This window comes from Protopterus annectens, chromosome 2.part1 (assembly GCF_019279795.1).
Source record: "Protopterus annectens isolate FY-2018-M chromosome 2.part1, PAN1.0, whole genome shotgun sequence".
Classification (NCBI taxonomy): Eukaryota; Metazoa; Chordata; order Ceratodontiformes; family Protopteridae; genus Protopterus; species Protopterus annectens.
In genome coordinates, this window is record NC_056729.1 from 776,276,490 (window position 1) to 776,301,737 (window position 25,248).

General features: G+C 41.3%; 1 protein-coding gene across 1 annotated transcript in view; it reads left to right on the plus strand.

Annotated features, from left to right (window-relative positions):
* The window catches only part of EXOC1 (exocyst complex component 1), a 1,123,278-nt gene that overhangs the window by 1,022,120 nt on the left and 75,910 nt on the right, over nt 1-25,248 (plus strand). The window contains exon 17 of the mRNA XM_044062479.1: nt 16,932-17,131. Coding sequence (XP_043918414.1) covers nt 16,932-17,131 — 200 coding nt within the window. The remainder of the gene's footprint in view (nt 1-16,931; nt 17,132-25,248) is intronic.

Consider the following 25,248-nt stretch of genomic DNA (forward strand, 5'->3'; position numbering starts at 1 on the left):
TTCATCATGTATCCACTGTTATAAGAAAGTCCTTTTTCATTGCACAGCTTATTAGTAAGGTTATGGTATCTGGATCCATATATGAGATCATTCCATTCTTTTCAGCACTTGGAGTGTAAAGACCCCCTCGGTTTATACCTGTCTAAACATTTGTCACAACCTGAAAATCCACAGTGCTTTCTTACCAAGAAAATATGTGGCTTAAATCATAAAAACTACACAGACCAGAGGGGCAATCTCTGCTTCACGTACAGAGCTTTGACAGATCCTGTCCTCTCAGATTTACTGCACATCTGCAAGTCCAGCAGTGGCATTAGCAGCCAGGCAAGATATCTTAATCTCTTTTGCAGCATAAACAGGACATGTTTGAGGGATAGATACGTATCACAGAGAATACATCTTCTTTGGAATTGTCTTCCTCTCCACATAACGCATAATACTTTCCTTACTCTAGTCAAACATAATCTGGATAAATGGTCAGGAAACAACAAAGTCACTCCTGGTTTAGCACCCTTGCACCTTTTGAATAGAAGTAATATGTAAATGTTCTGGCTAGCTCCGATTCATTCCTACTTAAATTACAAGAGCTAAAACCTAGCCTTTACAGCCATTAACTGCCAAACCCATATCTCCAAGCAGAGCTGTAGCTGGCTCATCTAGCACCCAGTGTCAGTCCCCAGTCTGACGCCCATCAATTCTAAGTTGAGGAGCAAAAAAAAAAAAAGTTTGCTCCCCAATCTGTCGCTTATCTCCTAAGGAGTACTTATGCAGTCCTGAACTCTGAGCAAAAAAAAAAAAAAAAAGGAGTGTCCTCTGCTTTTAAACACTGTAGCAGACTGCTTGCTGTGTGTTGTATCACACATGAAGTGCTGAAGCAAGCAGTATCAGAAATATTAATTTCCATAATGGGCATTCAGAAATTCCAGTACAGAAATAAATGATGGTACTACACTACCAAGCGATTGCACCCCCTAATGCCTTACACCTGTGGCAGTTGCCGCCTTCTCCCCACCCTAGCTATCCTTCTGTGTCCAAGTTACTTTTATCTATTTTGAGTAACATGGGACAAATTCTAGCCAATCTTCCTAACTGATTTGAACTATAACATTATAAACATGCTTGACTCCACAAATCAGATGGCTGAACACACAACTAAATATGACTGTGATGAAGTGAATGGTGTCTCAAGAGCAGCTGTAACTAGAACAGTTATTAGAAGGCCATTAGCATAGCAAGGGTGGGCAAATGAGGCAGTCACCCCAGCTACAGGGTGTTAGGGTACAAGCAACAGCTCCAAGTGTTGCATACATTTTTTTTCTGTATCAAAATGCCAATATGGAACGGCACTTGATTTATATTTTTTGGGGGGAAGTTTTGCTGTTCAGTTGATGAGCTGAAGGGATCATGTAATTGTAGGAAGCCATTTGGTACAAACTGACTTTCTTCCACCCATGAAGTCCTTGTCAAATGCTCTGCTCTTCTGATAGATCATTGCAGGTTAAAAGGTATACACATATATTCATTCATCTGGATGATTGCCTGATGTCAGCCTCAGCCAGTTCAGACACTAACAATTTTACACTATGCCATGATTCTTTTCAACAACCTAGGTTACATTCCGAACCTCAAAAAAAGATATCATCCCTAATTCCTACTCACAGACTGGTATTTCTTGGGTGCCTTTTAGAGACCTTTCTGAAGACTACATTCTTTCCTCTAGAACAAATGCTAACATGTCAACACTTGTACATACAGTGGCCATTGCAAAAGAATTTCAGAAAGTTTTAGGTTATGTGACTTCATATATCCTTATGATGCCTTATCCAGTGGCTTCTCAAATCAGATTAGTCCCAACACTTTCAAAAGGTTTTAGGTTATGTGACTTCTTATATCCTTATGATGCCTTATCCAGTGGCTTCTCAAATCAGTTTAGTCCCAACACTTTCACCCTCTGTCCTTCCCATTCTACTTCTCAGTTTTGTTAAAAAAAAAAAAAACTTCTTTGATAGGCCAGTCAAGCTGCATGCAACCTAGAGGTCCCTTTCTGTCCTTCCTGTCTCCTGGGCAGTGACCATAGATGCCTTAGACTTTGCTTGGGTTGCTGTTTCCCAAAGTGTCAAGGTGCAGGGAATCTGGGAACCACAGCACAGGTGCAAACATGTCAAGTAGAAAGAGATGATGAGTCTTATAATATAGGGGTTGGGAGGATGACCTAATGGTTAAGGTGTTTGCCTTACAAACACAAGGTGCAGGGTTTGAGTCTCATGAGGGATAATTGACTAGGCTTAAAATGGCTCGCAAGGGCAGTTAGCTTAGTACTAACCTATGAACCTAATAAATAGCTTGAGAGCTCTTCTCTTTCAGCTTTGATGACCAGCAGCACCACTGTGATGCTATGCATAAACAAGCAGGGAGGAGCAAGATCATACCCCCCTTTGTAGTCTGGCCATGATTGCCTGGGACTTAATTTAGTACAACTTATTTCTTCAGGCAACTTACATTCCATGTGAGCAAAACACAGCAGCAGACTATTTCAGCACATCCAGAACAGACCTTCACGAGTGGTTACTATACTTTGAAGGCTCCCTGCAGATAGTCTATCAGTGGGAAATCCCCCGGTTGTTTACCTCATCTGAACAAGCAACTAAAACAGTTCTGTACCAAGACACCTTACAAAAAGGCCTGAAAGACAGATACCTGTTCAATCCCCTGGATGGAAATGTTTCTTTATGCTTCCCCATCTTTCCTTCTCATTTCCAAAATTCTTCAGAAGATCAGGAAGGACTCACCAAAGATGTTATTGGTGACTTCCTCATGGCCCAAACCACACTGGTTCACCTCATGCAGCTGGCCTGAGGCAATTACCAAGAACTTCCTTAGTGAGTGGACTTGCTCAAACAGGAAATAAATTTCTGATTCATCTCGGTCTGTTTGGATATTAGGTTTTTTTATCCCTTTTTTTCTGAGGATGTGCAGCGATTATTAAAGGTGACAATAAAACCTGCAAAAAAAAAAAAAACAAACTTGGTAATGTTGTGAGAGTGTTTTTTTTTTTTTTTTATTTAAATTCTAGCGCATCTTGTTGCATAAAGTAAATTATCCTAAAAAGTGTATTCTGTGAAGTACATAACTGGCTCCACCCTTGTACTGGTGTAACAATTCAGGCCAGTGGACTAGATTTCTTATAGTCATTAATTACGTATAACTGTGAGGGTAAGAAAAAGATTCAGTCTGATGTTACATTGAGTCCCACATGCAGCTGTACTTTTCTCTGGGGCTGTATGCTTGGACATTCTGAAGGCAGTCACTCATAGCTCAGTCAGTGGACATGGTCCTTGCTTCTGAATTTCTTGCATGGTGATCTTACCCTCTTAAAGTGGCTTGTACACAAAAAGAAACGGTTATAGATTTAATTATTTACTCTCTCAGGGGGTGTCTCTTATAGTCTGCTTGTTTCTCCGTGTCTGTTGGATACCCCATTTTATCAATATGGTCTAAAGAGTTTTGGTGTTTCCTGTACCCAGGATACAAGCTTTGATTCCTTCCACCTTCATTTGTCCTTTTGTGACTCTGAGCAAGTCACTAAACCAGACAACGCTTTTGGGTCACGCCTTAAAAGAGACAGTTGTTCCCAGTGGGATTACCTGGTGAACAGATCGATAATAATAATAATAATAATAATAATAATAATGCCAGAAGCTTCTCAGAACATAAATGGCCTTAGTTTAAACTTAAAAATCTACATTGTCATGCTAATATCTTCTTTCTTGAAATTATTGTTTTCAAAAAGTAGAAATTACTGAATTTGAAAAAATGTCTGCTAATGATCGCCTGTACCAGGAGCATTAGTATGTTGCAGACCCTGTGTTTGAACAAAGAATATTTTTCCTTTCATGGGGAAAAGGGTCACTTGGGATCAAGTACTTTTTAACTCAGAAAGTGGTTTCTCATTTCTCACATGCACTTCAGTAGTCCATTAGTTTGCTGCTTTTTGGGAGGGAGGTCCTTCCCATATTTGACCATCGAGCTCCTCTTCAGCCTTTGACCCAGCCAATCCCTCACTGGCTGGACAAAGCCTTACCTTGTGCTCCTCCCCATGCTGAACACAGTGACTTCAGTGCAGATCTCCTTCCATTGACAAACTTAACTTACATGTATTTCCCACTGTTTGTGAAAGATCAAAGCACTACACCCACCATTAGGATCTCTGTAGTTTGTGTCAAACCATCAGTGGTCTGGATAACTTCTCTGTGAGTTTCTATTTGCCATGTTTTCCCTGTGGTCTGAGCTTTAGGGTGGAGGAGAGGAAATGCAGTTGGTGTCAGGCTGACAAATGCCTACTTCCTTCACTGTGGGTCATCCAATGTTGTTTGTCCCCCTTTGGGTAGAGTCTCCAGGCCTAGTTGCGCCTGCTGTCTGTAGGAGGTTGAAGAAGTTAAAAGCAATGTAATCAAAAATGTCAGGTGGCTGTTTCTTTATATAGGTTCATAGGTGTGTACTAGGCTAATGGCCCTGGAGCCTTTACAAGCCTAGCCCATGGAAGTGCACTGGCATTGTGCCGCCCGACGTTAATTCCCAGTGCCTCTATCAAGTAGAGCCACTGGAGTGATCCCCGTGGTGAACTTTCTGTTTCCCATCCAATCATCAAGATTTCTCTTGAAGGTGGCCAGTGAGGTGCTTTGCTTGACATGTATGGGATGTCTATTCCAGAGCATGGGCAGTCTCTGGGTTATGAACCTGTCCCTCCAGCATGTTCTGTTGATTATGGTAATGAGGTTGAGGTCTCTGAACCATGTGGTGGGGAGGGATTGGGATTTCATTAGATGTAGCATTTCTAACAGAGCTGGGTCAGACATGGCTTTATAAGTCAAGCAGAGATCGCCTCTTAGTAGATGATATGAGACAGAAAATAGCTGGAGGTTTTTGAGTCTGTCCATGTATGACATGTGTTTGAGGCCTAGGATCCTCTTCGTGAGATACTTTTGTGGCCTTTCCAGCTGTTGCATGTGTCTAGTGAGGTACATACCAAATGGGGCATTATACTCGATGGTTGACAAATGAGGGAAGAGTAGAGAGAGATGATGACCTCTTTCTTCCTGGATGCAAAACCATTGGTAATGAGATGTGCCACATAGAAGGACTTTCTGACCACAGTGGCAATGTGGTGGTCGAAGGAGAGGTTGCGGTCAACCTGTGTCCCCAGATCTCTTATAATGCCTTCAGTGTTCAGTGGTCTCCCATCAATGTGGTAATTAGTGAGAACTGAGTTTTTCCCAAAGGGGATGCTAACGCATTTTTTGGCATTAAGCTTAAGGCCATGGTTTTGACACCAGTCATTGGTCTCAGTGAGGCCTTTCTGTAGGATGTCTACATCACTTGGGGAGTTAATAATGGCTCCCAGCTTGCAATCATCGGCAGACTTGGTCAGCCAGATTCCCTCCATGTTGGCCTGGACTTCTGAGAAGTAGATGCCAAACAGGAGAGGACCCAGGACTGATCCCTGTGGGACTTCACTCGTGACTGGTCGGCAGTCTGACTTGGAGTCCGTTACTTTCAAACGGTGGGTTCTATCTGTGAGCCAATTTACAACCCACCTAGTGATATAGGGATTGATGCCTAGTTTGCTGAGTTTATCAATAATTGCTGAGTGGGGAATGGTATCAAAAGCCTTGGCCAGATCGAGGTAGGCTGTATGAACTGCCTTGCCCTCATCCACAGCTCTGGTGACTGACTTAAAGAAGTCAACCAGGTTGAGCAAGCATGTTATACCTTTCTCAAAACCAAATTGCTTGGGATCTAGAGTTTGGAGATTCCCTATATCCTTGTTAATTAGGTCCTTAATGATGTGCTCCATAGCCTTACATATCAGACTCGTCAGGCTAATGGGGCGATAAATCCCAGGGTCTGTAGTTGCTCCCCCTTTCTGTAGAGGGATGACTGTAGTAGTGTGCCATTCAGTAGGGACAAAGCCTGAGTTGAGGCTGTGATTGAACAGGACACACAGATGTGGTGCCAGTTCACTTTGTAGTTCATGTAGAACACATCCAGGGATATTGTCTGGTCCCATGGCAGCTGTGTTCTTGGCCTTGGACAATGCAGCTTTAACCTGTGCTGCAGTAGTGCTGGGTGCCTGGTATTGTGATTGGTCCTTTGGGGGGGGGGGGGTAAAGGGGTAAAGTTGACACTGAATCTGTCAGCCAGTATGTTGGCTCAGTATAGGAGTTACCATTTTGCAGTAACTCAAGGCAAACCTGGGTGTTGCCGTGGAGATTGTTGATATAACTATAGAAGGCTTTGTGGTTGTTTTTAGTGTCTGCAGCAATTCTGCCTTCATAGCTGGCTTTAGAGGTTTTGATGAGGGATCTCAACTTTTTGTTGAGGCTAATAAGGGAGTTTTTCCTGTCTTGGGACTTCACCTTTTTCTGCAACAGTTTCTTCCTTCTGTTGTAGAGTTTATTAATGGCAGGGGACCACCAGATTGGCTTCCTTTTTTGGAGGAGAGCGTCTTGGTTCTGTTGGGTATGGCTAGCTCCATGTATTTATGTACGTGTTCCTACAGTGCATTGGTGTATAATTTGGCAGTCATGCATCTATTTTCCATTGACATGGGTGCCGTGAAGTTAGCCACCTCTATTTTTAGGAGCTCAAAGTCAGCTTTGGAGAAGTTTTTCATGGCGGTTACCTTTGCAGAGGGTGTGGGTGCGATGTGGATTTCCATGGTGATTAGTTTGTCATTGAATCTAACCAGGGAGGAATCGATTACTGGTGTAGAGCAATGGTTGCCCATGTTAGTAATAACCAGGTCAAGGATGTTGCTTTCTCTAGTGGGGGTAAGAATGAGCTAGTTCAGGGCATTGGAAATGATGAATTCCAGGAAGCGTTGGGCCAGTGTACTGATGCATGAGTAGTTTTCCCAATTGATGTTGGGGTAGTTGAAGTCACCAAGTATGAGAGTGTTGGGTTGGGCCCTAATACTTTCCAGGGTGCTTAGGAAGGTGGAGTGAGAGTCTTGTGACATGGTTGGGGGCCTGTAGCAGGCTATGACCTGAATCGTCGTCTTGCTCAATGTTAGTTGCACGTGAAGTACCTCAGATGTGTTATGCTGGGCTACTAGTCTGGAGGTCTGCATATCCTTTACGAATATGGAGGCACCACTGCCTTTGGAGCTTTAGTGCATGTTCTCCGGCTGAAAGATGTGGAATGAATTATAGCCTGGTAATGTAGGGGTGCTTTTGTGCTGCTTTAAACCAGGTCTTCGTCACAGCAGAAATGTCGATGTTCTCCATTTTGAGGAGTGCTTCGGGCAAGTGCATCTTGAGATTTAGACTTCAAGCATTGAGCAGCATGACCTCAGACTGCATTTATTTATAGCTGTTTTGGTAATTTGGTCTTTGGAACATCGCCTAAAAAGGCACTATAGGGTTGGCAAGAGCCTTACCCAGTATCTGGAACCAGGGGTGAGAAATGCAGGCCATCTCTGGCAAACCATCGAGGTCTGTCAATCATGTCATCCCAAGCAGAAAGGTACTGGATCCCCTTAGAATGACACCAGAAACGTAGCCAATTGTTGAAGTCAGTTATTTTCTGCTTGTACTGCAGTATCATTCTGGGCGGTGGTTGGATGCTGCTCATGGCTAGGGTCATACCTGCCTGTGCCACATAATCCGAGAGTTCCCCCATGTCTCTTTTCATGTACTCCATGGAGGTGCGTCTCAGGTCATTCACACCCACATGGACAGTGACAGAGTCATACTTGTACTTGTTGTGAAGTGACCTGAGTGCATGTGTTATGTGTCGGATTCTGACATCTGATGGACAGCTGACTGTTACCTTCTCCTTATTCAATCTCGTGAGTGGGACATCAGTGTGCCTCACTATCGAGTCACCTATGATTATGTATTGGGAAAGCTGTTTTGCCTTAGGGGGCTTAGGATGAGGGGCACACTGTGTAAGTGAGCTATGTGTCATGTGGTTTGTGCTGTGTTGTGGTGGTTTAGGGTGTTTCTGCCTTGGAGGTCTGTGCTGTTTGGGTAGATTTCTGTTGAGAGCATCCACGAAGGTGGGTGCATGGTTTGTGTTTTTATGTGAGAGCTGTGATGGTGGGTGTTTTGGAGAGCTTTGTGTTGCATGTGGTGTGGTGCAGGTGTTGACCTCCTCTTGACCAGCTAGAGTGCATGGCTTCCAATTTGGATATATAAGTGGATCTCTCACAAGTCTGAGTTTTAGGAGGTAAGAGGAGAGGGTTGTCTATGTACATGAGGCAGTTGCTACATTGCCTCAGGATGCCCAAGTTCACCAGGTTAATAGGAGAAAGCACAGGGAACTGACCTTTAGACATGCCAGAAGGGATGGTCATTTTTACTAAGTACTTGAGTTGTTTCCTTATATATTCCTTTTACAGGAAAAATGTCACGCAAGGTGTCTGAGTCTGTACAGAGCACTGCCAAACACTTGAGGGGAAACTAATACATAGACCCTGAAAATTTAAAGATGAAGTATTTAGGCAGATATTCTGAAGTTAGAAAGAAATCAAGCAGTACTTATTGAAAAATAAAGAATTAGCTTGCCAAGAATGATGAAAAGAGGAGTTGCATGAATGGCTACTGCCTGGCTACTACTAATGCTGGTCTCAGCACAGCTTCACTCTGTTGGGATACAATACTCTTTTGTTTCTTCTCTCACCAGAAGCAAAATGTTAGCACCAATCCCAAGAAGAGAAGCAGGCCACAGCCTGTTTGGCGATCTACAGTCTTGCCCCAGATGATGCAAGGGTCTGCAGGCTTGCAGCCTTTTTCTGGTAGATGCCTCGAATAGCAACCAGACCAATCAGGTATGTTAAGCACTGACACTCACTCTCCAACCAGAATGAGTCAGGAATCTATGCACTCTGTTCCTACTCTCACCAGGATCAGAATATGAGCACAGATGTCACCTATAAAGCAGTGTGGTGATCAGCAGTCTCCAGGAAATAATGTAACCACACTATTAGGGTCATACCTGCCTGTGCCACATAATCCGAGAGTTCCTCTATGTCTCTTTTCATGTACTCCATGGAGGTGCGTCTCAGGTCATTCACATCCACATGGACAGTGACAGAGTCATACTTGTACTTGTTGTGAAGTGACCTGAGTGCATGTGTTATGTGTCGGATTCTGAAATCTGTTGTAAATTAACGAGGACTAACAGGCAACCAGGAGATGACCACCAACAGACAAAAACAGGATACAACCCAACAAAGTTCAATGAAGCAATGTCGACTCCAAGGGTAAAATCAAATGCAATTCCATTTATTGTGACAAACGAATATTACCTAGGAAGAAGGTTATTCATTTGTTACTGTGGATGTATGTAACTTGTTTACAACCATACCTCAAGATATTGGTCTGATATGGTTGGAAGAACAATTATATGAGACTAGTGTTTATGATCAAGAAAGGACAAATACACTAGTCAACTTAATGGATATCGTGTTACAAAATAATTTTCTATATTATGAAGGTAATTATTACCAACAAGTCAATGGCGTGGCAATGGGGGCAGCTTGTGCCCCCATGTACGCCAATTTGATCATGAGTTATTGGGAATATAATTATATCTTTAAAACGGAATACTACAAACATATCAAAATATACACAAGATATCTTGATGACATATTTGTAGTTTGGGATGAAGATGAAAAGGCATTGGATTCATTTTTGTTGTACATTAATAATACTGTAAGATTTTTAAAATTTACCTATGAAATCAATCAGGAAGAAATTACTTATTTGGACGTTAGGTTATCCTATGACAAACAGCAGGGTCGGATAAAATCAAACATATATAGGAAACCAACGTTCTCTAATTCCTACTTGCACTATAATAGCTGGCACCCTGACCACCAGAAAAAAGCCATTGTCAAAGGACAAATGGTCAGGGCAGCCAGAATGGTGAGTGAAGGGGAATTTATAAAGGAATTGGTCTACATGTCAAACTTATTCCAAAATAGAGGTTATCCTAAACAGTTATGTACAAAAATATACAATGAGGTTGTACACAAAAGACAAGTAGGGACATACCAAGCCATATTGTGTTCAGATTTTTTAATTCAAGGGAATAACAACAGCAAGATTATGGCTAAACCTATGTTAGATGATATTCCCCTATATATATCTGTATTTAATGACTGTTTCGAAGTCATTAAACACATTATTGAGAGGAACTGGGAAATCTTGTGTAAGGATAAGAAATTGGGACATCTTTTTCAGGGTGACGTGAAATTTGTGTATAAAAAAGATTTGTCATTTAAAAATATTTTTGAAAGGGACATTATGAACAAAATAGGAACTTCACATAGACCAGATGGTAATTTCAAATGTGGACGATGTTCTGTGTGCCCTCACATTTATTGCACAAACAGTAATCTAGTTGTGAATTCTTGTAACATTAAGATCAGAGGCCATTATAATTGTTACACATCAAATGTAGTATACCTTGCATTATGCCAGGATTGCAATGCGTTTTATGTTGGGAAGACTGGTCGACACTTTAGGGATAGAGTGAAGGAACATCTTTTAGATATCCAACATTTAAAAACAACTAATGCCCTTGCTAGACACATACAAGGTAATGATAGACACAAATTTAAATTTTGTGTCATCCAACATTCAGTATATGACATACAAGGTAGAACTACTCAATATGATTTAGATATTAATGAGCTGAAATGGCAGATATTTTTAGATGCATATAATAGACCGGGCTTGAATGAATGCTGTACCATCAAGCCGATATTACAAAATAATAGGATAAAAGGGAAATAAGTTTATTTTTGAGATAGGGGCCTTTATTTATTATACATATACATGTCATGTGGTTCAGTGTGAATGTAATATGAACATATATTTTTTCATTTTTTCATTGTTATTATCATTATTATTTTTTATTTTTTATTATTATTTTTTATTTATTATTTTTCATCATTTTCATCATTATTATTTCTCATGCACAGGGTCGGTTTTTAACAATAATAGATTTTTTATATGAAATTAAGTAGAAAAGTAAGATCATATACATCACAATATTAATATTAATTGATATACATACATATACACATGTTACAATATTGTAATGTTAAATTCATATTCATACTATGTATTTTAGCAGTTATATATAACAACATTTATATATATTTATGTTTATATATATTATATACATTATATGTTATAAATAGGGTTTAGTGATACAATTTGATCAGTATTCAAATTCATGTTTTGTAGTGTGTTATGATGTCATATTGCGTATACAATAAGAGGAGATTAGCTATTTTTTAAAATTTTAATTTTAAACTAGAGTTAATTGGAAAATTAGCACGATTAATTGTTGGCAATTGATGTAATTGAGTGTAAAGCATTGTATTTAAGGAGCGTGCTTCATTCAGGGTAGTTATCTGAAGAAGTTCGTTTTCGAACGAAACCTAGGTAATATTCGTTTGTCACAATAAATGGAATTGCATTTGATTTCACCCTTGGAGTCGACATTGCTTCATTGAACTTTGTTGGGTTGTATCCTGTTTTTGTCTGTTGGTGGTCATCTCCTGGTTGCCTGTTAGTCCTTGTTAATTTACAACAGTTTTGTACGGTGTCGGTACTCTGGTTCTGGATTCTGAAATCTGATGGACAGCTGACTGTTACCTTCTCCTTATTCAATCTCGTGAGTGGGACATCAGTGTGCCTCACTATCGAGTCACCTATGATTAGTGTATTGGGCAAGCTGTTTTGCCTTAGGGGGTTTAGGTTGAGGGGCACACTGTGTAAGTGAGCTATGTGTCTTGTGGTTTGTGCTGTGTTGTGGTGGTTTAGGGCGTTTCTGCCTTGGAGGTCTGTGCTGTTTGGGTAGATTTCTGTTGAGAGCATCTGCGAAGGTGGGTGCATGGTTTGTGTTTTTATGTGAGAGCTGTGATAGTGGGTGTTCTGGAGGGCTTTGTGTTGCATGTGGTGTGGTGCAGGTGTTGACCTCCTCTTGACCAGCTAGAGGGCATGGCTTCCAATTTGGATATATAAGTGCATCTCTCACAAGTCTGAGTTTTAGGAGGTAAGAGGAGAGGGTTGTCTGTGTACATGAGGCAGTTGCTACACTGCCTCAGATTGCCCAAGTTCACCAGGTTAATAGGAGAAAGCACAGGGAACTGACCTTTAGACATGCCAGAAGGGATGGTCATTATTACTAAGTACTTGAGCTATTTTCTTATATATTCCTTTTACAGGAAAAATGTCACCCAAGGTGTCTGAGTCTGTACAGAGCACTGCTAAACACTTGAGGGGAAACTAATACATAGACCCTGAAAATTTAAGGATGAAGTATTTAGGCAGATTTTCTGAAGTTAGAAAGAAATCAAGCAGTACTTACTGAAAAATAAAGAATTAGCTTGCCAAGAATGATGAAAAGAGGAGTTGCATGAATGGCTACTGCCTGGCTACTACTAATGCTGGTCTCAGCAGAGCTTTACTCTGTTGGGATACAATACTCCTTTGTTTCTTCTCTCACCAGAAGCAAAATGTTAGCACCAATCCCAAGAAGAGAAGCAGGCCACAGCCTGTTTGGCGATCTACAGTCTTGCCCCAGATGATGCAAGGGTCTTCAGGCTTGCAGCCTTTTTCTGGTAGATGCCTCGAATAGCAACCAGACCAATCAGGTATGTTAAGCACTGACACTCACTCTCCAACCAGAATGAGTCAGGAATCTATGCACTCTGCTCCTACTCTCACCAGGATCAGAATATAAGCACAGATTCCAAGCTGTCACCTATAAAGCAGTTATTAAGCTTTGTGGTGATCAGCAGTCTCCAGGAAATAATGTAACCGCACTCCTTCTCTTACCAGGAGAAAACAGAAGCACTAATCCCAAGATGACTACTGAGAGGCAGAATGTGGGCTCTCCAATAACTGGTGGTCTTGCAGTAGGTGCTTAAGGGGAGTTAGATGTGAAAGTAGGTAACTTAACCTTTACCTGTCTAAAACGTTAAGTTTTAGGGAGAGTCACTATTTTTAAAACAGGAAGATAGATTGAAAGGTGGTGGTCACATTTGTATTCTGGTACTATGGAATACAGTAGAATGGCCAGTAAATTTAAATAGTTTAAGGAGAGTGATTTCAGAAAATGGTAATGTTGTGCTTACTCACACCAGCCAATAAAAACAGAGAGGAAATGAGATATATGGTCAAATTAACGTAAGGGGCAAGCAACTAGAAAGACAGTGGTGTTTAAGAACACAACAGTAACTGAGTAGGAGGGTGGGAAAAATTCTTACTCACAAGAGACAGAGCTGTGGTCTCCTTTCAAGTTTTAATATGCAGTTAAAAGCAGAATACAAGTAAAGCACAGTGTAAAGAAAAGAAACCACAGTATACAAAATACAAAAGGCAATAAAGTAATACAAAATACAACAAATAAAAAGCAAACTAACCTTTCACTCGCAGGAAACTGTAGCAGAGTATGGTGAGCCTTTCCAGTAAAGTATCAAGTTCTTTGTTATTGTTGAGGCAGATGAGTGCTGCATTAGTTTGATTTGATTATGGAGTTTTACAAAATGTCATATACTTAAAAATGTGGTGTTCCTCTGGTCCGGCCCACCCCTGTGCATGTTCTCCCTGGAAGGAGGGAGATGGAGTTCCAGGGGTGTGTTTAGGGCTTCACCCTAAGGTCTGCCTCTCACAGAGAATGTTTGTCTTTAAGTCTTTAAGCTTGGGTTGCATTATAATCCAGTCGCTCTATTCTTAACAAAGATAGTCCCTATAATATAAAAATTTATTAGCACACATAGGAAATGTTTTGCCAGTGATACCAGTTAATGTTGTGGTTGTTTCTGTTGTGCTGTCACTAATGGCTTTGTCAGATCTGCCTCTAAAGGGTCCACCAGTAGACCTGGAGGGGATCATATTGGGAGCTTGTTTTATTATGTTTTCAAAAAGTGTCTCCTAAAAACATCCAGTTCACCTTAAATAACTGGGGATCCATAAGTAAAGACAGGGTTGTTTAGTGAAATTATTGTAGTCGCAATAGTAGCATGCCCAAACATGGGAATATTGATAGTGGTTGTGTGGTGGGAGGACTGGAGTTTGATAGTGGCTTTATGTCCATGAGGAGCATAATGGTAGCTGTTTAGATGGGAACTTGCCCGTTACTGAGGTACAAGCTGTAAGTGTCCAGCTGAAGGGCCCTGTTTTGCAGTTCTTCATTCAAAAGTTTAGTGGGGAGCAAATAACCTTTCAGATACTATATATTCATTTTACTTGGTCAAGTGCTAGATGCCTTGTGTGCAGTGTGGTGTCTTTTTTTTTTTTGGGACAGGCATGTTAGGGATCTCTCCTTTGCTCTGGTGGGAATTTCAGTGGGTTAGGTAAATATATAAAAAAATGAAAAAAAAGGTGAAAAAAATAAATCAGAATTATTAGTCAGAATCCCGGCTGTTGTTGCGTAGAAATGATGATGGAAGCTCCAGGTCAGAATCACATACAGGGGATGCCTTGAAAAATGGGTGTCCCTAGTACTTTAGAAAGCCCATGGACTTGGGAATGTAAAGGGAAACAATAGTAAAAAAGTCTAGCTTTATTTCATGGATAGAATGAAATCCACAAAATATCCTGTTTGTTAAGGCTAACAGTGGGATGTTGTCTGAAAAAACAAAGAGGTTATAGTCTGCAAGTTGAGTGGCTCTATTACTCTGCCGTAAGAGGGAGTGGGTGTATGAGGTTTATTTATTTTATTTATTTATTTGTTTATTTGACACTTGTTGACCAGGATAGTCTGACTGAGCTTGCACCCTTTTTCAGCAGAGTCCCGAGGAGAAAAGCTCTACAATACAAATTATACAAGTACAATAAATTCACAGTAAAAAATTTTGATAAGTACAGAAAAACATGAAACAAAAAAAGATAGTAGGTTCTACTGTTAGTGCCAGTAGTAATTTATATGACTACTTTTTACTGGATGTAGTTCATCCCTTTTTGGCTGTTTCCAGCTCCATTGGTTAAAACTTGTTAGCCTAGTTTTAAAAAGTAGGTTGATACCCACCAACAATTTACTTTCAAGACTGGATGACAGCCCAAATCAAAGAGGGGAGAAACATTTTTCTAATTCCCAGAAGCTTTCACCCACATCCATTTAATTACTGTCAAGTAGTATCTGCTCACAGGGGAGCAATTGGGGGACCTTGGTGTTGCATGGAGGGGAAGCGAGTTTCAAGTGGAACAGTGATGCTGGGTCTGGAAGGGGACCTTATCCACTGAGACCTACATTTTGGGACAAAGTAATAGAGTTTGTTAGCTTAGTTTAAAAAAAAAACAGGTTGATAAAAACTTACAAAAGATTAATTAAGGATATTTTATATTCCATTGAGATTGTTGAAGTTGTGTGTGCCATTAAGCAGTATTCATCGCCCCCAGGAAAAGGATTAGAGATACTTAAACCATGGTGGCCATCACCACAACTGCGTGGGGAGAGGTTGTTGCTCTAAAACCAATACTCCTATGGGGACACCCAAGTGCTGTACATGTGAAATGTTTTTTTTTCCAAGCTGACCATAAATTAACAATCCCAGAGTGGTAGCCACTGCTGACTGGGAAGATGCTATGAGGGTATAGCTTTTCAGACTGGCTATAGTGTGGAGTCGAGTGGAGAATTTTTAAAATTTTGTACTGGTGGATATGGATGTGGATGGGTACCTTAGATGTTTCTGTTCCTCTTTATGTGCCTGCAGCTCATTTTCACCCCTCCCCCATGTTGAATGCTCTGGGATTGAGTGTGCTGTGCACACAAGAGAACAAACTTCATTTGCCAGATGTTAAAATGGTTAATTTCTATGTTAATTGACATAAAATCATCAGAGGAAACCACACATGTTTAGCTTTTGCTTATAGCTGTAACCTCCCTTTGTGAGCTGTGCAATAAAAACGTTGTTTATGTAGTTGTGCAGTGTAAGTAAACAATATTCAGTTACAAGACACATAATCGCCTGTATTCATTCAGGCTTGAACAAGTGCACCTGCTGTCTTCTTTTCAGCATTTAGACAGGTTCTTGCAGTGTACATCTGTAAGAATTCCACTAGATAATCAATGTGCACATTTTTGTAAAACAGTGCCCCCTTTAAAGTATAAGTGAGGACAGGTACAAAATTGGCAGCAATTTCCCAGGAGACCATTTCCAAATGTTTTCAAATAGGACATGTTGTCTTCTATCAGGGTTGGTGGCATGACCATTCTGCAGTAAGTGTGATATCTTTGAAAGATCCACAGGTTTCAGATGAGGCCTTATATTTTCTGAATAGTATGTCTTGATTACCTTTTTGCTTTCCATTCAAAAAAAGCAGTCTCCAATGTATCATTTTGTAGAGCATGTTGTCAGACTAATGTTAGGGTTACTGTGCTAAATTCCTCTACTCTCAATAGAGGGAGCTACTGCTACTGGTCTATTTAGAGGTGGTATCCAGGATTTTTGTAATTTTGCACCAGTTTTCAGCAAGATCATCTAATACAATATGTTACAGAGCAAGTAAGCATTTAGGGTTTGAAGTATTGTCATGTTCATGATTTATTTTAGAATTACAGAGGATAATATCACCATTTTGCCGTCACTGTGGCTGCTTTTTACTACTCTGGCATGAACAAATAGGATATCATGACTGGAAGAAATGTCCTCTGCAGAAACTAAATATCACAGCATTATTTTTATTGCTACATGTGAGTAATGCTTACATTTTGTGCAGATGTTTACATTATTTGCTAGTTGTTAGGGGGTAGGTGCTGCTGTATAAATGCTTTAGTTATCATGGAAAACTTTCCACTTTGGTATACCATCTAATATTTATTTCCATACATCCTTTGACCCGTTTCTCTCCTTTTGCTGATATGTTTTCTTGAAACTTTAATATTAATGTTCATTGTTATTGTTTCAGTTGAGAAGGTAGCGAATGAGAGTCAGAAGACGCCAAGGGACGTGGTTATGATGGAGAATTTCCATCACATTTTTGCAACACTTTCTCGACTAAAAATCTCTTGCTTGGAAGCAGAAAGAAAAGAAGCAAAACAGAAGTACACAGACCACCTGCAATCTTATGTTATCTACTCATTGGGACAACCACTGGACAAATTAAATGTAAGAACCTTTTTGTTACCCTTACCACGTCTGTTTACAGTTTGTTACAGAAATTATTTTGTAAAACTACAGCCTAACAAGGCTTGGGAAGCAGGCTTGCTTTGCATTGCGACTGGTGAGATGATAGATGAATAGATGACTAAATATCTGGTGTTTCTTCGTACTTAGTAGGGACATGGAGGCACAGTGGTTGGGTAATACCTTAGAAAAGTTACTTGCTGTCAAACAAGTATTAGTTTATGCCTCTACATAGACAAATGGTTGTATGCTTATATTTCATTTAATCAAAAGAGTTAAATATAAAGTGTGTGGGAACATGCCATGGGACCACTCATTTGACTCTCTGACCTGTTTGTTGTTCAAGATTCTGAAAGAAAATCCACTGGGAATTGCAAGTTGGAGCAAGCATGGTACTGAAAATAAATGTCACAATCCATAGAGAGGTAGGAGTGGGCAGTGGCAATAAAGCAAGTAGTGTACAGTCCAGCAGACTTAAGTATTGAGTGATAATGCTAACTTTTTGTGTAACAGTGTGGACTAAGTTTTCTGTTGCTTTCTGTTTCTGCAGTGCTTTGCAAGACATTTTAACAGAAAATGAGGATACAAGTTCTTAGTCTTACAGGTGTATTTAAATTAATAAAATTATTGCTGCTGTCCAAGAAAAAATGTGTTGTCATATTTACAAAATGGATGAATAACATAATATTTGAAAGACCAAAGGAAAACTGACACAAAGCCTGAACGCCAATGGGTAAAATAGTACTATTGTCCTTCATTGTTCTGATGAGATCATGAGATAGGACATGAAATACATTAGGGGCCTGACCTACTGATGCAACAGTTGAAACTCTTATGCTGACAACCCTGGCTTGAAAACAAGAAAACAGTTTTGAGTATTGCAGGGCATCATATGGCACAAAGGACTTGGCATCTGTCAGTATCTTGCCCTATTATTGTGAAGTAATTTAGTATTTGGTGCACAGGGGAAACATTTTGTTATTGAAGCCTGGAAGTACATCTCTCAGCTGTCCAGATGTTTACCTCATATTGTTAGTGTGTTTCTTCTTCTGGCAATTCATTGTGGATTTAAGTCACTAAATAATGACAGACAAGTGAGTTTCAGACTTCTCTTCCTTTGGAAATTGCATGCAAACACAAAACCTGTTATTCTAGCATCTTTCTGAGTTTATAAGAGCAATATTTTGAATCTTTTCTTGATATTGAGCCTTAGTCCCCACCACTATTTTTGGTTTGTCCAAAACTGTTGCACTAAGAGGTTGAGAGGTTTGCCTAGAAGTATTACTTTGTCTCGAACATTGGACTTTTTGGGATAAAAGTGGTGTTATTGTACCACCTGTCAACATCTAAAGGGGGATAAAAATTCAGCCTTCACTGTGTGTATGAAGCCCCTGCCAGAGATAAAATGTAGCCAATTGATTCTGATAGCAGGTTCTGTATTTGAGATCAGAAAGTTTGAGGAATGACCAAACCTATGGCCCCAGTTAGGAGATGTAAACTTTGGCCTTCCTTGAGGAGTGAGCTGCAGTGGAGGTAAACAGATGAAGAATTAAGAAACCTACAGCAATTACACTGAATAAAAGATGATTATTGGCTTGTAGCTTGCAGCTTGCAGATGAGCAATAAGATCATTGTCACAATCCCTTTTTCATTTATGAATGGGATCAGGGTATTGCTTCAACTATCACCACTTGTCTCTATTCATAACCACATTCTTCCTTCTTACACAGTCATTCCTGCCTTTCTGGGTCTTCTGACATGCAATCCATCCATTTTTTCGGCTGGATACCTTTGTGTCCTCTTTATCTTATGGGTTCATAGGTGTTTACTAGGCTAATGACCACAAGGGCCTTTTTAAGCCTAGCCATGCATCCCCTTGATAAGTGTAAGCAGAGGTTTGGCAGATGAAGGGGTTTGGGCGATGAGTTTTTTTCCTGTGTCTGCCAAATCTACTTTACCAAATCATCTACTGCTTTCCTGCACATATGACAATCGTTATCATTGACCACTGTAACTGGAGCTACCATGACTTCTATGCTGATGTCCTCATTTCTTTGTCCCACAGTGTATATCCTTTTACCAATCTCAGGCACTTCATCTCCATCTCCTTAAGCTTCCTCAGCTGCTCTGCCTTCACTGCACATGTTTGTGTCCCATACCAAAGCTCTGGTTGCACCACCAGTTTATATAACTTACTTTTCAACTTCTTTGGCATTCTTCTGAAACACACTGCCACAGCCACTTTGTGCTATTTGACTACAGTGTGCTGAATGGAGCATTTCTGAAACAACTGTGGTTTGACCTTAAAGAGACATTTGCTGCATTTGTGATGTTCTTCGTATTTCACTGTTGCAGTCATCATATTTGTGTTATCTGCTTGCACTAGCCCTCAATCGGCCTGATTATCAAAGTCTTGGGTCCTGCGTTGGTTGCTGTCTCATCTTCGATGACGTCAGGTAGTCCGGGGTATAAAGCATGCAGCTGACGCCATTACATTCATCTTTCTTCCCGTGCCCAAAGCAGAAGCAGTTCGCAAGTGCCGGTCAGCCAACTCCTGAAATTTTCATTATTGAGTTTCAGAACCAAAGTCTTCAACTAAAGCCAAGTACCCCATTGGGGAAACTTTTTCTTGTTCTAAACTGATGTCAGTAAAAGTTAATAATTGCATTTCTTGTGGAAAGCAAATACCTCGTAAAGATTTTCATTCGTACTGTATTCCTTGCCTAGGCCCTGACCACAAAGTACCTCACTGTCAGTTTTGTGCCTTATTTAAGCAGCGAACTATATGGCGTCAGTATAGTTACGCCTCTAAATATTTTGGTACTTGGTTCAATTATCCAGATATGTCTTCAGTAAGCAATCCAACTACCGACATTCCAAAAAAACACAAAGATAAAGACAGAGACAGGCCGCCTAGGTCCAAAGCTGCTGATGACGCTTCTCCTAAGCTAGTCGCCAGTTCGCCGGTACACAGTGAGGTGCTTCCGCAGCCCTTGACATCCGCTACGTCAGATTCGCAGGCCTCTACTGAGACCCATTCGGAGTCCGGAGTATGCCGCGAGATGCTTCAACTGTGGAACCTGCGGACGTCTCTACCATGGATGTGACCGGAGCCACTGTGCAGGCACTGGCTTCTGAGGGTGTATTCAGGCCTACTGACTTGCATATTAAACCAATGCCATCTTTTTCTTCAAGGCCTAAAATTCGAACCATGCCTAAGAAAACGAAGCCCAGACCACATGGTCAGGCCTCTATGCCTAAAAAACAAATTATAAGAATGGCTGAAGACCTTATTACTTTAATCAGGGGAAGCCAACCTTCCCCCTCTAAGAGACCTAAGACTGAATTTACCTATGATACTTCTGAAATTTCTGTATCCTCTGATGATTTGGATTTACCCTTATCTACCTATGAGGATTCCGATGCAGAGGATCTATTCCCTCTGCTTCCCCTCTAGAGGATTTCTCTTTTGGTGAAACTTTACATGCTCTTAGGGACCATTTCCGCTGGGAAAGCCAGGATTACTGATTCTAAAAACAGGCTTAGGGATTTCTTACTCCTGCCCTAACACAGGCATTTAGCTATCCCCCCTGTACAGGACATAGTTGATGATGCCTTTTCAGAATCTAGTTTGGCCCCTGATTCTTTACCTCCTGCTCCCAGAAAACCTGACAGATATTACAGGGTTCCTGACTCTCACAAGTTCCTTTTTAAAAATCCTACTGCGGATCCTGAGACCATTTCACAGGGACCCAAGGGCATTAAGGCTACTACTGCCAAAAATCCTACCCCCTCTGATAGAGATTCCAGGGCGCTGGATAGATGGCGTAAGAAGGTATACACTTCTGCAACCTTGGCCATTAGGGCCTTAAACTGCCAGTTTCATATGTTAAAGTATCAGCAGCATGTCATTGGATTGCTTAAACAGAAAATGATGTTGATTCCTGACGGTGCTGAAAATAAGGATTTACAGGATTTAAGGCATTTTGCTGAACAAGTTGGAAAACATACCTTGCAATGTGGTTTTGATACACTAGAGGCATCTGGCAGGGCTACTGTCACTGGGTCTGTACTTAGAAGGCATGCTTGGCTTAAGGAGCAATCTTTGCCAGATCATGTTAAAGCTAAATTGCTGGATGCTCCCTTAAATCAGGACTGCCTGTTTGGGAAAAAGATGGAAGAAAAAGCTAAATCTGTGCAAACTGTTAAAGATTTCCTACAGGTACAGCCTCCAAGATTTAGTAGGCATTGGCCCTCTAAGAATTGGACCTTTCCTGCCTCTTCCAGGTCTCATGTCCACATCCAGAACCAGCAAAACACCCAGACTTCAGTCCCAAGGTACGCACAGGACTAAGCAGTAGGGGGCTCCCACTTCCAGATCAGGGAGTAGTAAGATTCCCCCTATAGTAAACTGTCTCAATGACTTAACTTTAAAACTTCCAAGCCCTTCTCAACTGACTGCTCCTTTAGAGGGGAAAGATTGCTGTGCAGACAAAAAACTGGGAAGTAATTACCCAGGATAAATGGGTTTTAAATATAGTTTCCCAAGGATACAGACTTCACTTCCACACGTTACCAACCCCAAATGGTTGGCCAGATCTACCCCCATGTCAGTGGGCAGAGGCTCAAAAGCACGTTCTCTCTCTCTCTCTTAAACACAAGGGCTATTCATACTGTACCAGAAGAGGAAAAGGGACAAGGTTTCTACTCAAGACGTTTCCTGGTACCCAGAAAAGACAACTTATGGCTTCCTATCCTGGACCTTTCTATCCTAAACACCTTTTTGGTGATCCCAAAATTCAAGATGCTAACTCTTCAGTTGCTTCCTATGTTAGGTAAGGATGCTTGGTTGGCAACACTGGATTTAAAGGAAGCCTACCTGCACATCCCAGTCAGGAAATCTTGCAGAAGATACCTACGCTTCAAAGCAGGGTGCATGCACTATCAGTTTTCTGCACTGCCCTTTGGGCTTATCTACTGGGCCCAGGGTATTCACAAAGTGCCTAGCTCCAGTCATTGCATTTTGCAGGCAAAGAAATATTCAAATATATCCATACCCGGACGATTGTCTTATTCAGGCAGAAAGCCAGGACATACTTTTGAATCATTTGGCATTTATTCATAAGGTGCTAACTTGTCTGGGGTACACCATAAACGAAAAGAAATCTTGTACCCTGTCAACAAATTATATTCCTGGGAGCAAGCTTGAACACAACTTCCCAGATGGATTTCCTCACACCAGAGAAACAAATTCATTTGACAGCTTACTTCAAACTAATGGCCACAAAACCCTGCTATCTGCAAGACAAATACTGCAAGCCTTGGGAATCATGGACTCCTGCATTCTCCTAATTCCATATGCAAGACTGCATATGAGAAAACTACAATCTCAGGATCTAGAAGCAATGATTCCTATCATACCTTGCCTACAGTTTGAATTCCTTTGGTAGGCAGAGGCCTGCCAGCAAACCAAGGGACTACCATTCAGTCTACCCCCTGCCGCCCAAACCCTAACTACAGACACATCAAATTATGCATGGGGGGCTCACCTGGCAGGGAAGTGCATTCAGGGCAAATGGAACCCAAGTCAAATGCACCTGCTTATCAATCAAAAAGAAATGTTAGCTGTACAGAATGCTCTGACAGCCTTCAAGGACCACATTCTTCCAGGACAATTAATGGTAAGAACGGACAACACCACTGTTATGTGGTACATAAACAAGCAGGGGAGACCCATTCATACCCCCTCTGCAGACTAGCCATGGCTCTGTAGAACACAGACTTGAGCTACCAAGTGCATTTACAGGCTCAGTTCCTGCCAGGAAAGCTAAATACACTGGCAGATGAACTAAGCAGAAATCTCATGGACCCACACAAATGGAAACTGGAACCAAAGACTTTCAACATGTTGATAAACAAATGGGGGAGCCCAGATATAGACCTGTTTGCCTCCCCCCAGAACTACCAATTGGACAAATTCTGCACAAGGACTCCCCACAAACAAGCTTGGAAAGTGGATGCCCTGTCCTTCAACTGGTAAAAGCTATCAGTTTATGCCTTTCCTCCTCTGCCTCTCCTCTCCAAAGTACTACTAAAGATCAAACAGGACAAAAATCCAAAAAAAAACGCTGACAGTCCTGTACTCAAAAACTTTTATTCGGGAAACCACAACAGTTAAGCGCTTTCGTCAGCAACCACAGGCTGACTTCATCAGAACTTTCATGCTCCTCTCTGTTTTTGTCCTGCTGGAAGACATCTCCCTCAAAAAAATGTCAATGCACAACTGTAGCAAGAATGCGAACAACGAGTAAACGTAAATGATACAAGGAGGAAAAAAAGACGTGTACAAACTAAACAGAAGGACAAGCAATAGTTCTAAGTGGAGAACACTCCTGTCCTTCAACTGGAAAAATCTATCAGTTTATGCCTTTCCTCCTCTGCCTCTCCTCTCCAAAGTACTACTAAAGATCAAACAGGACAAACCAAGGATGATACTGATTGCACCTGACTGGCCATACCAACACAGGTGTACCCCCTCTTGTGCAGTGTGTCACTGTTGGCATCATGGCACCTGCCTCAGACCCCTACCCTGCTGTCCCAGCAGGAGGGCCAGATTCTGCATCCTCAACTTCAAACCCTGAACCTGGCAGCCTGGCTAATTGCTTGACCTCTCTATTACCATTGCTCAGTAAACAAGTGTTGGACGTCATTTTGGAGGCAAAGAGGCCTAGTACTAGAAAATCTTATGCTGAAAAATGGAAAAGATTCCGTTCCTGGAACCAAACTCAAAGGATGGGCACAGCAGCGCCCAATTTACCTCAAAGATTCTTCAATACTTAACTGAGATACTTCACAAGGGCCTTTCTTTTTCCTCCATCAAAATTCATGCCTCAGTCATTTCAGCTCATTACAACACAGAACCACCCCTCTTCTCTCATCCACTGCTCAAGCAGTTCCTCAGAGGGGCCAAAAACGTAAGACCACACAGGAGAGCCCCAACTCCAGCCTGGGACCTTAACTTTGTACTGGAAAAACTCACTCTACCTCTTTTTGAACCAGCTGCAAGTACAGAGTTAAACTTCCTTTCTTGGAAGACAGCCTTCCTTTTAGCAATCACTTCAGCTAGAATGGTATCTGAATTACAGGCCCTTATGGGAGTGGAGCCTTTCATCATCTTTCATGCAGACAGGGTGTCCCTCAGGACCAACCCCTCCATCATGCCCAAGGTGGTATCCAGTGTGGCTCTTAATCAGTCCATTCATTTGCCAACCTTCTTTCCTAATCCACAGAACAAAGGGGAACGGATACTGCACTCCTTAGATGTACTCAGACAACTTAGATTTTACTTGGACAGGACTAAACCTCAAAGGAAATCTGAACAATTGCTGGTGGCATTTGCTGCAGGGCAGAGGGGAAGGCCATTTCAAAGCAAACCATTTCTAAATAGATAGGCCATTGCATTCATTTCTGCTGTAAGCACCTTGGAAAACCTATTCCACAGGGGATAACTGTGCACTCAACCAGGGCTGCATCTACCTCTACAACCTTTTTCAGAGGTGTCCCTACCAGGGACATCTTAGAAGCTGCTACCTGGAGTTCTGTACATACTTTCACCAAGCAGTACCATTTGCCTGTTTTCTTTAAATCTAGAGCTGGTTTTGCCACTCTTGCATGGGACTTATAGCTGGTCCTAATGCTATCTAAATTCCTCCTCCCATCCTTAGCTTTGGGAATCTACCCAAATGTGATGACTGCAACAGTGAAACACAAAGAACATAGTACAGTTGTGTACACTTACCATAAATGTAGAGGTTCGAGTGTATTCACTGTTGCTGTCCTGGTTACCCTCCCTCCAGCCTCCAGACTTCTTTTGGCTATACCGCTATTCTCTTTTACTACGCTGAAAAGCTTTTTGGTGCATTTGGTTTTTTGTTGGAGGTATAACCTTGCATATTTATATTTAATTGCTTCCCATTAGGGGGGCACCTGACATCTGGGGCAAGAGAAACTGATGTAATGCCGTCGGCTGCATGCTTTTTACCCCTGACTACCTGACGTCATGGAAGATGAGACCGCAACCGACGCAGGACCCAAGACTT